At 39.0% G+C, this 12,682-nt stretch overlaps 4 gene segments (V, D, J or C); 1 reads left to right on the top strand and 3 right to left on the bottom strand.

Annotated features, from left to right (window-relative positions):
• Positions 1-3,171: 3,171 nt before the first annotated feature.
• LOC120570946 lies at positions 3,172-3,686 on the bottom strand. The segment is given in 2 exon segments: positions 3,172-3,527; positions 3,635-3,686. Coding segments are annotated over 2 exon segments (408 nt in total).
• Positions 3,687-4,357: 671 nt separating this feature from the next.
• LOC120572082 lies at positions 4,358-6,778 on the top strand. The segment is given in 2 exon segments: positions 4,358-4,415; positions 6,132-6,778. A coding segment is annotated over 1 exon segment (255 nt).
• Positions 6,779-6,812: 34 nt separating this feature from the next.
• On the bottom strand, positions 6,813-8,321 carry LOC120572074. The segment is given in 2 exon segments: positions 6,813-7,984; positions 8,201-8,321. Coding segments are annotated over 2 exon segments (357 nt in total).
• Positions 8,322-11,503: 3,182 nt separating this feature from the next.
• Positions 11,504-12,103, bottom strand: LOC120572064. The segment is given in 2 exon segments: positions 11,504-11,957; positions 12,055-12,103. Coding segments are annotated over 2 exon segments (390 nt in total).
• Positions 12,104-12,682: the final 579 nt, after the last annotated feature.

The following is a 12,682-nucleotide window of genomic DNA, read 5'->3' as shown; positions in this document are numbered from 1 at the left end:
TGAGGATGAGGAGTATAGGGGACCTCTACAGGAACAACCCCCGAAGAAACGGAAGGCATGGGACAAGAAATGCAACAGCATCTTGCAATAGAGGTAAGCAGTCACAGAAATTCTATTTCTGTATTCTATTAGCCTATATGTATTTGTGTTTGGTGGCAGTTTTGTATTCTGAATTGTCATTATTAGACATAGCTATCTACTGGAGAATGCATAGATTATGATATTTTTCCCACATTTATGCTTTTAATAATTATTGTGTATATTGTGTGTATGTGTGAGTTAATGAGTGAATTAGTGAGAGAGAGTGACAGAGACAGCCAATAAAGCTTATTGAAATGAGATAGAGTGAGTGTGTGTGTGTGTGTCTGTGAGACTGAATAAGACAATGACAGCTAGTGTGTGTATTATAATTATAATAAAACTTACTTGCTCATAACAAAATTGTAACTGCTATGAATATGCTGATTTTATTTTTTTTTTGAACTGAGAATTATGAAAACTTAATGTTTTCTGTGTTTACTTTTTTACAATTATGTATCATTTCATAGGTATGTGATACCATTATGAGCCATGCTAAAGAGAGGTTTTCTTTAACCAAGCATCTCATCAGTGCCACTCTGTTGCAAAGAGACTTATTCCCACAACACAGCAAAACGTTCCCAGACTCAGCACTAGAAACCATCTATCCCATTTTGGACAAAAACAGAACTGTCCCTGATCTACGATAATGAGGACTTCAAGGGTTGCAGTGGTGCACTGGCTCTCTTTCAGGTTCTAATGGAAAATAACCTTCAAGACACACTCACCGAAACTGTAAGTCTTCTCAAGATTCTCATCACCACATCAGTGACAACAGCAGAATCAGAGAGATGCTTCTCTACTTTAAAGAGGATAAAAACTTTCCTTAGGAACACTATGGGCCTTATCTTGCACTAAGCGCAATTGCCTTTGTACACCGACACATGTATTATTCCTATTTTGCACCCGACGCACAGCGGCCTTTTCCCTCCACGGACGCACGTCGGTAAATTAGCGGTTCAGCAAAAAGAGGAGGCTTGTTCATTCGCGAACATTCCCTGGTGCTATTTTGCAGTTTCAGAAAACAATTCCTTTCACAGATCAGGAAAAACCAGGTCTAAAGTCAGTGGTGCTAGTCTAAAGTCAGTGGTGCTAGTCTAAAGTCAGTGGCGCTAGTCTAAAGTCAGTGGCGCTAGTCTAAAGTCAGTGGCACATTATTCAGATGCTATTTTAGGGGCGCATGCTTGGCCATAATGTAGCGTGTGCACAATGTGCATACACTTTGCTTCTCTCATCTACACGGACACAACAGTTCCCATTTTTAAGAGCAAGCAGCAATGGACGGGCCCTCGCGCCTCTGCACGCTTCAGGGTCACTGGTGGATGCCGATCCTTGCGACGGTGCATTTGCACAGCACTCAAACGCCGCAAATCGTCAAAAAATGAAAAAGGAACTCCAACGATACCGTTCAACGATACCTCACACAAGACTCTACGTCATACGGTTCATTAGCTGTGAAAGGGGTCGTGGCTAAAATTTAGGGGTCAGGCCAAACCATGACCAATGAAGAAGGAAGTCTCTTCTGAGTTTATTAATACCTCACATAAGGGTATACCTTAAACGATAGAAATGCTATGAAAGGGGGCGTGGTTTAAGCATAGGGGGCGGGCCAATCCATCACCAATAAAAAACAAACTCTCTGCTGAGTTTAATGCCACCTCACACAAGACTCTACCTTAAACGGTTCAAATGTTATGAAAGGGGAAGTGGCCTGAGTAAGTGGGCGTGGTTAAAGTATAGGTGTAGTATCACATGTAGACCACACATTCTGAGTTTCATGTAAATCGGATGATGTTTGTCATAAGGCGCATTTCCTGTTGCCAGCGGGGGGGGCTATGACCAAAAGTCGATTTTGGCCTGTAGGTGTCCTCAGGCCTGGACCCTTGTCAATCGTGAGAAATTTTGGGCAGATACGACAACGTCCACTCAAGTTACAACAACTTCTGTGTTCATCGCTAAACACTCAAAATGGCCGCCACGCCATGCCCACACCATCTGACGAAAAGTTTTTCTTTTAATAACTTTTCATCTTTAAGGTGTTGAGATGATACAGACCAAGTTTGAAGTCCATCGGATGAAATCTCTAGGAGGAGTTCGTTAAAGTATACCACCTTCACTTTTAGGCCTACTTCCTGTTGCCACTAGGGGGCACTATGACTTTAAGTAAATATCGGCCTTAATTTGTCCTCAGGGTTGGAGTCTCTAGGAGGTGTTCATTAAAGTACGACATGTGGAAATGGCCAAAATCACACTAATTTAGAACTTTGAAATCAAAATAATTTATCGTTATGCGTTTGCACTTTCTATCTGGACACGGAGCATATTAAACATGCAACCTGTTCATTATCATTACCTGTGAAACTGTTGGTTTCTACATGGCAGTTCACTTGATATTGTCTTTTTAGACCATTGGTATTGACTGGTTTGAGTTCTTTTATTGGTATAGGCAAGGGACATGGGCGATGGCATCATATAGTTAGGGGGACGCAATTGACCAATCTCAGGCACCACACATGCCTTTCAACACCCCCATTTTTTGTCCTTGCTTTCTCTGATGAAGGCTACATTTATGATCAATAAATGCCAGTTCACCAGAAAACAGTGCCCGTGTAGCCTAGTCTAAGTGTAGGCCTAACTTCCTGTGTTTCACCTGTGTGGCTGTTTTAAAACTGAGCAGCGCTCCTCTGCATTAACAGCTCATAATGTCTCATTTTTTATTTATTGGCCTACTTAAAATAGCGAATAACAAATGAGTCTATGTGTGAAACTCTGAAATGTAACCACACACAAAGTGATCATTGTGAATGATTTGGGATCTCTAGCTGGTCACCGTAAAATGCACGAGAATGCAGGAAATCACATCTACAAAATTCAAAATTTTCCAGGGGGAGGACCCCCAGACCCCACACACAAACAACCTCACTTAGAATATTTTTCACCCACCGATACAGGGTAGACACACAATAAAGCTATGTGTGTGTGTGTGTGTGTGTGTTCAGTGAACTGTATCAGTCTCTGCAGTAGCTTCCAGCTGCAGCAGTCAGTTCAGTTTCTGTTCAGTCTGACTGAGGGAGGTTTTTGTACGACGCTTTTTCACTGTGTGAACAACCACTGACTGTTGATCCAATGATAACTCTGACAGTAATAAACTGCTGCATCTTCAGCATTAACTCCACTGATGGTCAGAGTGAAGTCATTCTTTGATCCACTGCCTGAAAAACGATCTGGAATCCCTGATGCTCGCTCGTTAACAAACTTAATGAGCAGTTTAGGAGCTTCTCCATCTCTCTGTTGGTACCAGTACAAAAGTTGTTTTCCATTATTCGAACCCCAACTTGAATGGTCCGCTACAGTCACAATAGGATTAACGTTACAGCTGATGGAGACGGAGGCTCCCCGAGCAGAGCTCACTGCTCCAGGCTGAGTCACTGTGACCTGACCTCTGGACTCTGAGGATACAGAGACAAAAACATAAAGCAGCATCACGGTTTAGTCGGCTTCATTTCAGAGGGACGGATGTTGATAGAGGAGAGGAGTTTGATTCTCTGGACTTTACCTGTGAAGCAGCAGCAGAGGAGAGTCCAGATGAGGACGGAGATCAGAGTCATGTTTTTGATGAGGAGGATTTCTGGGGCTTCTGTTGTCATGAAGGACAGCTGTCAGTCATCCAGTGTTCAACTCTCAGGACTATAAACTCTCCCAGAGCACTGGAGCATGGTGCTGCTGATGCAAAGTGGCTCTCTATGGAAATGCTCCGACTGACTCCAACAGGGACTTGGATTACTCTGAGGATGCTGTTTCTACGGATCAATCACTTTATCAGAGGATTGATTCAGAATGTGTCAAGAAGCATTTTAATGTGGATTTAGTTTGAGTTTGATCGACAAATTTTCCAACCAAAATTGTTTGTGAATTCCCACTAATTCACTACCACATAAACAACATCACTGTGGGACAAATCCAAACAGATTTCTTACTTTTCTAATTGATCATGATTTACAATAAACATGAGTTTATGATGAGTTATTTACAACTGGCTGGGTGCATGAGACAGTTTTTCTTAAATTCAATTTGTTTTACTGAAATAGAAATTAATTTAACTTGTAAACATTTCACAAAGAATCTTGTATACATGTTCATAGTTAATGAATCAGGTTTTAAACATTTCAACCAGTTATAACAGAAACTGGGTAAACTGGGAATGTGTTTGTTGAGTTTGTTGTGTTCAAAGTCAGAGAGCCGTGTCTCTCTACAGTGAGAGGTTTTTGTACGACGGCTCAATCAGTTTGTATCACTGTGGTACACGTTCGGTGGAGGAACCAGACTGGAGTTTGGATGTAAGTTCAATTTTTTATGTATTTTATGAAATCATGAGAAATCTTTTTGTCTTCTGCAGACATCTAATTCTCATAAAGCTGATATATCTGATTTTTCAACATTTTCTTATGATTTTTTCAACATTGTTCTACCAGCAATCAAAATACAGTTTTTTATTTGAAATTTAAATGACGAATAAAAACATTGTAAGTGTTTAATTGGCAGGAGAAATCTTGTAATGAGATTTTAGATGACAGAAACTTGAGGACTTGTAGTTTAGGTTTTGTCAGACAGTCAGAGAGCCGTGTCTCTCTACAGTGAGAGGTTTTTGTACGTTGTTGTCTGAACATTTGCAGTAGATTTTATATCCGTCCCATTGGACTGATATAAATCACTTTATAGTCTCAGTTTGATTCTTCATTTCTCCTCTTTAATTTTGAAATTGAACTCAAAAAATCTTTACTGAACTTCTCTTACCGTACTTCAAAACAGTGAGAATGAAGCTGAAATTTCTGATTGTCTTCTTACCTCAGTTTGAAATAACTTTGACAGTTTGAGGCTTTTAAATCTGTCGTATGAACATTTTAAATATGGTTGTCAGTTGTTTTTTTAGCTGATAATGTCCTTTTAAAAGTGGATCTGATTAACTTTTGCCTTTCTGAGAGTTCAGAGAGTAAACATTTTTGTATAAATGTACCTGGACTTCGAACAAAATCATAGATGACGGCATATGTATTCAAACTATATAGTATTGTTTTCTTCAAATAGTAAAAGACAAAAAGTTTTTTCTGGTATTTTGAAATTTAAAATCTCTCTCTTTTATCTCCAGTGCAGTTTGATGTATTTCGGGTCATATGAGGACTCTTTCTGTGCTGATATGCATGAGAGGTTTCTTAAAGGGAAGTGAAACAATGTGTGAGTGAGTGACTGGTGGAGCAGAAAAACCATCTGACAGAAACTCCTTAAAGGAAAGATAACCCACTCTCACACAGTAAAGGGGTCGGAGTTGCTGGTGTTTGGTTGATAGCTGTGTGCTCCCTGTCCTCTATGCCAGTGGTTCTCTAACTGTTTTCACTAATGAACCCTCTTTGAAATATCTTTTCAGCCAAGTACCCACTGACCAGCACAAAACCTTTTTGGTAAAAAAAACGGTAGTGTTGGATTTACTAAACAATAACCTTTTCAATGAAAAACACTTAAAAGCTGTTTTTTTTAAATCTTTAGAATCCATCACTAATTTTATTCATCATTCATAGTATAATTTTTAGCAATTATGCATGACTGATAATTTAACATTTAAAATTAAATATCACGTACCCCCTGTAGTACCCCTAACCCAATTTGAAAAATACTGCTCCAAGCTGATTGGTGTCTCCTAGGTGATGTGCGTCCCTCCCTGAACCTTACAACAGTTTTTGTTGCTTTTTTCACATTTTGTGAAGGGTTTTGCCCATTTTTTTTTAAAACGCATTCACTGCTTTTTCAATGTTTTTGTCATTTTTATAGAATTTTTGTTGCCTTTCTGGACGTCTGACACATTCTTGATATTTGTTGCTGCTTTTTGCAATGTTTTTAATGCTCTTTCCATGTGTATGCTACTTTCCTTGACATTTGTGGCATTTTTGTCATGTTTTTGGTATTTCTTTGATGTTATTAACACTTAAATTGACATTTGAAGTGTTCTTGCTCATTTAAAATATTATATTTTTTAACAATTTCCACCTCTGCTCCTATAGGTGATGTGCGCCCATACCTGACGGTGCTGCCTCCCTCCAGTGAAGACCTGGAGCAGGGGAAGGCCACGCTCATGTGCCTGGCCAACAAGGGCTTCCCCTCAGACTGGAGTCTGGCCTGGAAGGTGGACGGCAGCAGCAGCAGCAGCTGGGAGGAGAGCAGGAGCCCCGGGGTGCTGGGGAAGGACGGCCACTACAGCTGGAGCAGCACCCTGAGGCTCCCTGCAGACCAGTGGAGGAAGGTGGGCTCTGTGACCTGTGAGGCCACCCAGGGCTCCCAGACTCCGCTCTCAGAGACACTGAGGAGAGACCAGTGTTCCCAGTCCTGAGCTGACTCACTGGCAGGGACTCTGCTACTGGTTTTACTCTGACACTGCTCTCACTCTGCTCTCTGCAGCTAGCTCTGGCTTTTATTTCACCTGTTTCAACAGACACATTTACCAGCTTGTTCGACAAGTTTTTGTCAATTTTTCCAAAGTTTTGATGTCATTTTATGACAATTGTCAGTCTAATTTTTTTGTACTTGAGTAATTCATCCCTGCTATAACTGTCTTTTTATTTGACGTGTATTGACAGCGCTGTTTGCCAGCTTGTTGCAGTGTTTCAATATTATTTCAGTGTTTCCAGATAATAAAGACGTTTTCATCAAATCCGTTGTTTCCAATGTTTATTATTATCAAAGTGTCTTATTACATCTTTTCTTAATCATGTCACTGACTTTGAGAAATCCTGAGGAAAAAATGATCCAACACATATGTTTTAATTTCTCCATGGTGACTGTAGAAAGACAGTATGGGATTATATAAAACAATGTCTATCATGATAAACCTTTGGTCGGAACATGGTTGGAACATTTCAACAATAAATCATCCAATCATCTCTCATTACTTAAATGTGTTAATAGTAAGGACTGTAATATGTTATTTGCTTTAAGTGTCTCTAAAGAACCTTAATCATTTTTTAAACAAACTACAAAAAGTCTTACAAATATTTTCTAAATCTGAAATTAAAAGCACATCATCAGCATGGAGAGAAATAAAATGAGTGATCCGCAGTTCAATCTCTAGAAATATTGACATTACAAGAGAAGACAAAAGAAAATATCTACAATTGACTAAAAGAAGTTATACACATGATCATTAATTTTACAACATGAAATAAATCACATTTTGTAATTTATTTCAACAATGACTATGTTTGAGCTTCTATGAAAAGTAGTAAGAAATAAAATGAATGAATTATACGTTCAGTTTTAATGTTGTATTATATATGATGTATTATCTTACTCTGGATTAAATTTATCAAAGAATTGAAATCATACTTCAGAGGTCAGCTTTGATGTGCAGCACAATGTTTCTAACCTGATTTTACTGACATAATGTACATTATAACTTCTAGTTAGATAAAGTATATTTAGTGTTACAATGTTTAAAGTCAATTATTATAAAATATATTTTAGTTGAGTTAAGCTTCTGTTGTTTTAGTTTCAGTGCAGCTGTTGAGTCAGATCAGTTCCTCTCCAGCTGAGGGAGGTTTTTGTACGACGTTGTATCACTGTGTGAGTGGCCAGCTGCCACCCTGCTGACAGTAGTAAACTCCTGAATCTTTAGCCTCGACTCCTCTGATGGTCAGAGTGAAGTCAGTCCCAGAACCACTTCCAGTAAAACGATCTGAAACTCCAGACTGACGGGTTGTAGCTGAATAAATCAGGAGTTTAGGAGCTTCTCCAGATTTCTGAAGGTACCAGTGGAGATAACTAGTACTAACACTGGTTTTACATCTGATAGAGACAGTCTGTCCTGGAACAACAGACTGAGATCCAGGAGACTGAGTCAGGATGGTTTGTCCTGATGAACCTGAAAACATGAAAAAGATGCAGAAGGGTTATTGAGACAAATCCAGCTTAGAGAAAGATGATCAACATCCAAACAGAAGAGTGTCATTTCTTTAACATGGAGAATAGATGGAAGAAGGTAAATGCTGCTTGTTCCAGTGTTTCTCCATCATAGCAGAACATCATTGTGGTGAACCTGGTTGCATCCTGAAGCAAAGTTTTCAGAAGAGAGTCTCACCCTGAACAAGGAGCCCCAGGGTGGCCAGCAGTAGAACCAGTGACATCATCATTGTGCTGCCGGTGTACCAGTGTCTCTGAAAGGCCTGGACAGCCACTGATCAACACTGGCCTCTTAACGGCTGGGAGCAGAGAGGCAGGACACATGCAAACACACAGAGTCAGTGAACTGTAGCTGTCCTCAACATGTCACGCTGTTTCCTCCTCACTGCTGCCACTGATCACTTACAAAGAGTCTACTTGCATCAAGAAATAAATGAACTCTACCAGCTGTTTTCATGTTATATTGGTTCTCCGTGTTGACGTATTGGGTTGCATCCACATTAGCTGACATGAAGCTGATACCTCAGATTTCTATGTTGTATATTGTAAATAATTTGATGTCAACATGCTGATGTAATTGATAGTGGAGCTTGTCTTGGGACTCCCACCCGTTATGAATCAGGTGTTTATATCAGGACGACATGATGATATAATGTCCAAACATCATAGCTGTACTCAAACATGTTTGTCACGTCCCTTTTGATCGTACCGGGGACAGAACACGGCAAATGAAAATGAGTGAAAGTTGTTGTACAAGTTAAATTAAAGTATTTATTTTTAACATAAACCAACCACTAAACCTGGTGTATCTATACAAAGTTAAAACTGTAAAATGTACAGGGTACCCCAATTAACCTAAAGTCCTAAACCTCCAACTACATAGAAGTTTAAAGTTTTAACAGAAAACTGCCACAGCTCAACCTGCAATGGGATCAGAGAGCAGAGAGACTAAACTCATCTCAGGTGTGCTCCTTTTATTGACTGCCTTGATTGCTGATTGGACCAGCCTGAGGGAACTAATCCTGCTTTACCGGCTGCACAGGTGGAAAGTAATCAGTGTTCTCACCTGGAGAGAAACCAGAGTGGGGAAGAGAAAGAAAAACCCAAAGAGAAAAGACATGACGACAGGCAGTTTTCTACTCTGCCTGGAACGTAACAATGTTTAAGAGCTTTAAATCAGTGAGCAGCGGCCTTTTTCTTGATGCCAGTGCTCAAGATAATATATTGAGATGTACAGTAGATACACTATTTTGTGGCGCATGAAAGAAATTATAGATTTTAAGAAGAAAATGTTACTTTCTTTTATTTCAATGAAATAAAAAATGTCCTATATGTAATAGCATATACATGTTATACAATATGACAAATACAGTATTCACACTGTGAATTCAACAAGTGTTTTACACAGCACTTTCATCAGTTATTTGCTTTCTGTTAATTCAAACATTTTACTTATATTTCTTACCTTTAAATATTAATACTTTTATCTTTTCATTCTGGCTGTTTTAAGTTATTAAGTAAAAGTTATGCACTTAACTCGATGACTGTTCCTCCTCTGAGGACTCCTCTGAGATCTAATACAAGATGAATGCAGGAACAACTTTTGAAGCAGTTGTTACAGTTTAGAGGAAATAACAACCACAAAATTAGAGTGGGACTTGAGTACCTCTGCAGAATCTTTGAGCCATACCTATGCACGTTTTGGACACAGACACATAATGTCATTGTGGCAACTAAATCATTTGTAAAAATGTTAAATCCCAATTAAAATATAGATTATATGCATTATATAAAACCCAATAGAGTGTTACTTTAAGATCAAATCTCAGCAGAACATCCTTTTTATTTCACCATTATCTTTTACATGCAAGTCATTAACAGGTTCTTATTTAGAATGACGGCCTAACAAATGACAAAGCCAATCAGGGGAAGGAAGGGAGGGCTAGGGAATAAAATACATTAGACATTCATACAGATTAAAGTAACATAAAATACAATTAAAAAATATAACACAGCAATGAACACGTGAAATGAGCAAAGTGCACGGTACATGGGTAAGTAAGAAAGGGAGAAACCATACAAATGGAAATTATGATGTGGAAAAGCAACTGCATATGTCGGTGAACAAGGATGAGATGGTGGTTTTTAAAAGGTGAAATGGAAATGAGTTTGTCAAGTTCAAAAATCGTATGCAGGACATTCCAGTGGTGAGGGGCGGCAGATTGAAAAGATGTGAGACCAGAGGTAGAGTTGGATTAGTGAATATTTTATGTGACAGACTTTGGCTGCAGCAGGTGACATAAGTAAGGTGGTGATTGGACCAGAAGGGTCTTGTTAATGAAAGTGAACCAATGAATAAAGGCCTCCAACTTGTTAGTTGTTTAAATCAAAACACTTTCTTTTTCCAAAATACAATCTCTATATAGAGACAACTCTTTTAAGTATGAAGTATAAACAGACAGTTTTTGTCAGTGACTGTGTTCTGTATGAATTGTGTCCCAGATAACATTATGTAACAATTTCAATATGAAATCGCCATAACAAATACATCTAGACGTGCACATATATCACTCCCGTTCTCTACACCCTACATTGGCTCCCTGTGCGTTTTAGAATAGATTTTAAGATTTTATTGTTTGCTTTCAAGGCCTTAAAATGGTCTGGCCCCGAGTATTTGTCTGAAATTTTAACTTTGCGGGAGCACAACCGGTCATGCGTTCTTCCAATCAACGAGTTTTAGAAGTGCCGAGGTCAAGGTATAAATGGTGGGGTGATCGGGCTTTTGCAGTTGCTGCCCCGAGACTCTGGAACAAGTTACCCCCTGATATTCACACTACCACAGATGAAGCTCTTTCTAGGTCCAAACTCAAAACGTACCTGTTTAGTCTGGCTTTTAATACATAGCAGTGGTGTGACAATTTCATTCTTCTGTTTCTTTGTAACCTTTTCTGATTTTACTGTTTTCTATGTTCATTCTTTCTATTGTATGATGTGTTTTTACTCTTATTTCTGATGTTAAGCACTTTGGATACCTGCTGGTTGCTGTAAAGTGCTATATAAATACATTTTGATTGATTGATCTAAATAAAGGCTTTTTAACATTTTCTAAAAAAAGAGGCATTTTTTCACTGTTGAGATGGACTGTTTGAACTTTCCTAAAAGGAAACCTGTGCATGTTAATGACAAAGGACAACGGGCTGAAGATACAGTACATGTTTGTAATTTATCTTAACAATGAGTATGTTTGAGTGTCTATTAAAAGTGGTCAGATTTGAAATAAATAATATGTACAGTTTTAGTGTTCATGTGTTATCATACTCTGTGGATTAAACTTATCAAAGAATTGAAATCATACTTCAACAGAGGTCAGCTCTGATGTGCAGCAGAATGTTTCAAACCCTGTTTTAATTAAAGAGTTTAAAGTATAACTTCTAGTTAGATAAAGTATATTTAGTGTTAAAATGTTCAAAGTCCAAGTCAATTATTATTAAATATATTTTAGTTTAGTCAAGCTTCTGTTGTTTTAGTTTCAGTGCAGCTGTTGAGTCAGATCAGTTCCTCTCCAGCTGAGGGAGGTTTTTGTACGACGTTGTATCACTGTGTGAACACAGCCTGACTGTTGATAGAATGATAACTCTGACAGTAATAAACTGCTGCATCTGCAGCATCAACTCCACTGATGGTCAGAGTGAAGTCAACTCCGTTCCCTGCTCCACTTCCACTGTATCTGGAGATTGTAGAAACTCTTTCTGATGTTAGTTTGATCAGAAGTTTAGGAGCTTCTCCAGTTGTCTGATGGTACCAGGCCAGGAAGTATTGTGAACCAGAGTAGTGAGCAACTGTTGGATTGGCCTTACAGTCAACAGAAACAGTTTGACCCAGCTGCACTGATTTGGCTGCTGGCTGAGTCAAGACAACATTTTGTCCAACAGACCCTGAGGAGAGAGAAGAAACACTGGACATGAGATGGTGAGGGGGAACTCAGCTCCACTCCAAATGATTTATACATGACAGAAAAATGATTTTCCTCACCCTGAGTGAAGCAGAGGAGAGTCCAGATGAGGACGGAGATCAGAGTCATGTTTTTGATGAGGAGGATTTCTGGGGCTTCTGTTGTCATGAAGGACAGCTGTCAGTCATCCAGTGTTCAACTCTCAGGACTATAAACTCTCCCAGAGCACTGGAGCATGGTGCTGCTGATGCAAAGTGGCTCTCTATGGAAATGCTCCGACTGACTCCAACAGGGACTTGGATTACTCTGAGGATGCTGTTTCTCTACGGATCAATCACTTTATCAGAGGATTGATTCAGAATGTGTCAGGAAGCATTTTAATGTGGATTTGACTCAATCACTGTGGAAACATTTCTTTTAAGAACCTCTCTGTCTCATTTCATTTATTGTTCGAGGGATCAATTTCACTTTCAGACAAATTTAACAATAAATCTGTAAATATGTGAGCAATTCTTTAACATTGTTGCAGTTCTTAATACATATACAGTGAAATAAATTCTTTCAAAAACAGGAAGTTTGTGTTGTTGAGTTTGTTGTGTTCAAAGTCAGAGAGCCGTGTCTCTCTACAGTGAGAGGTTTTTGTACGACGGCTCAATCAGTTTGTATCACTGTGGTACACGTTCGGTGGAGGAACCAGACTGGAGTTTG

This window comes from Perca fluviatilis, chromosome 13, assembly GCF_010015445.1.
Source record: "Perca fluviatilis chromosome 13, GENO_Pfluv_1.0, whole genome shotgun sequence".
NCBI lineage: Eukaryota > Metazoa > Chordata > Actinopteri > Perciformes > Percidae > Perca > Perca fluviatilis.
This window is presented reverse-complemented; position numbering and strand designations above follow the sequence as displayed.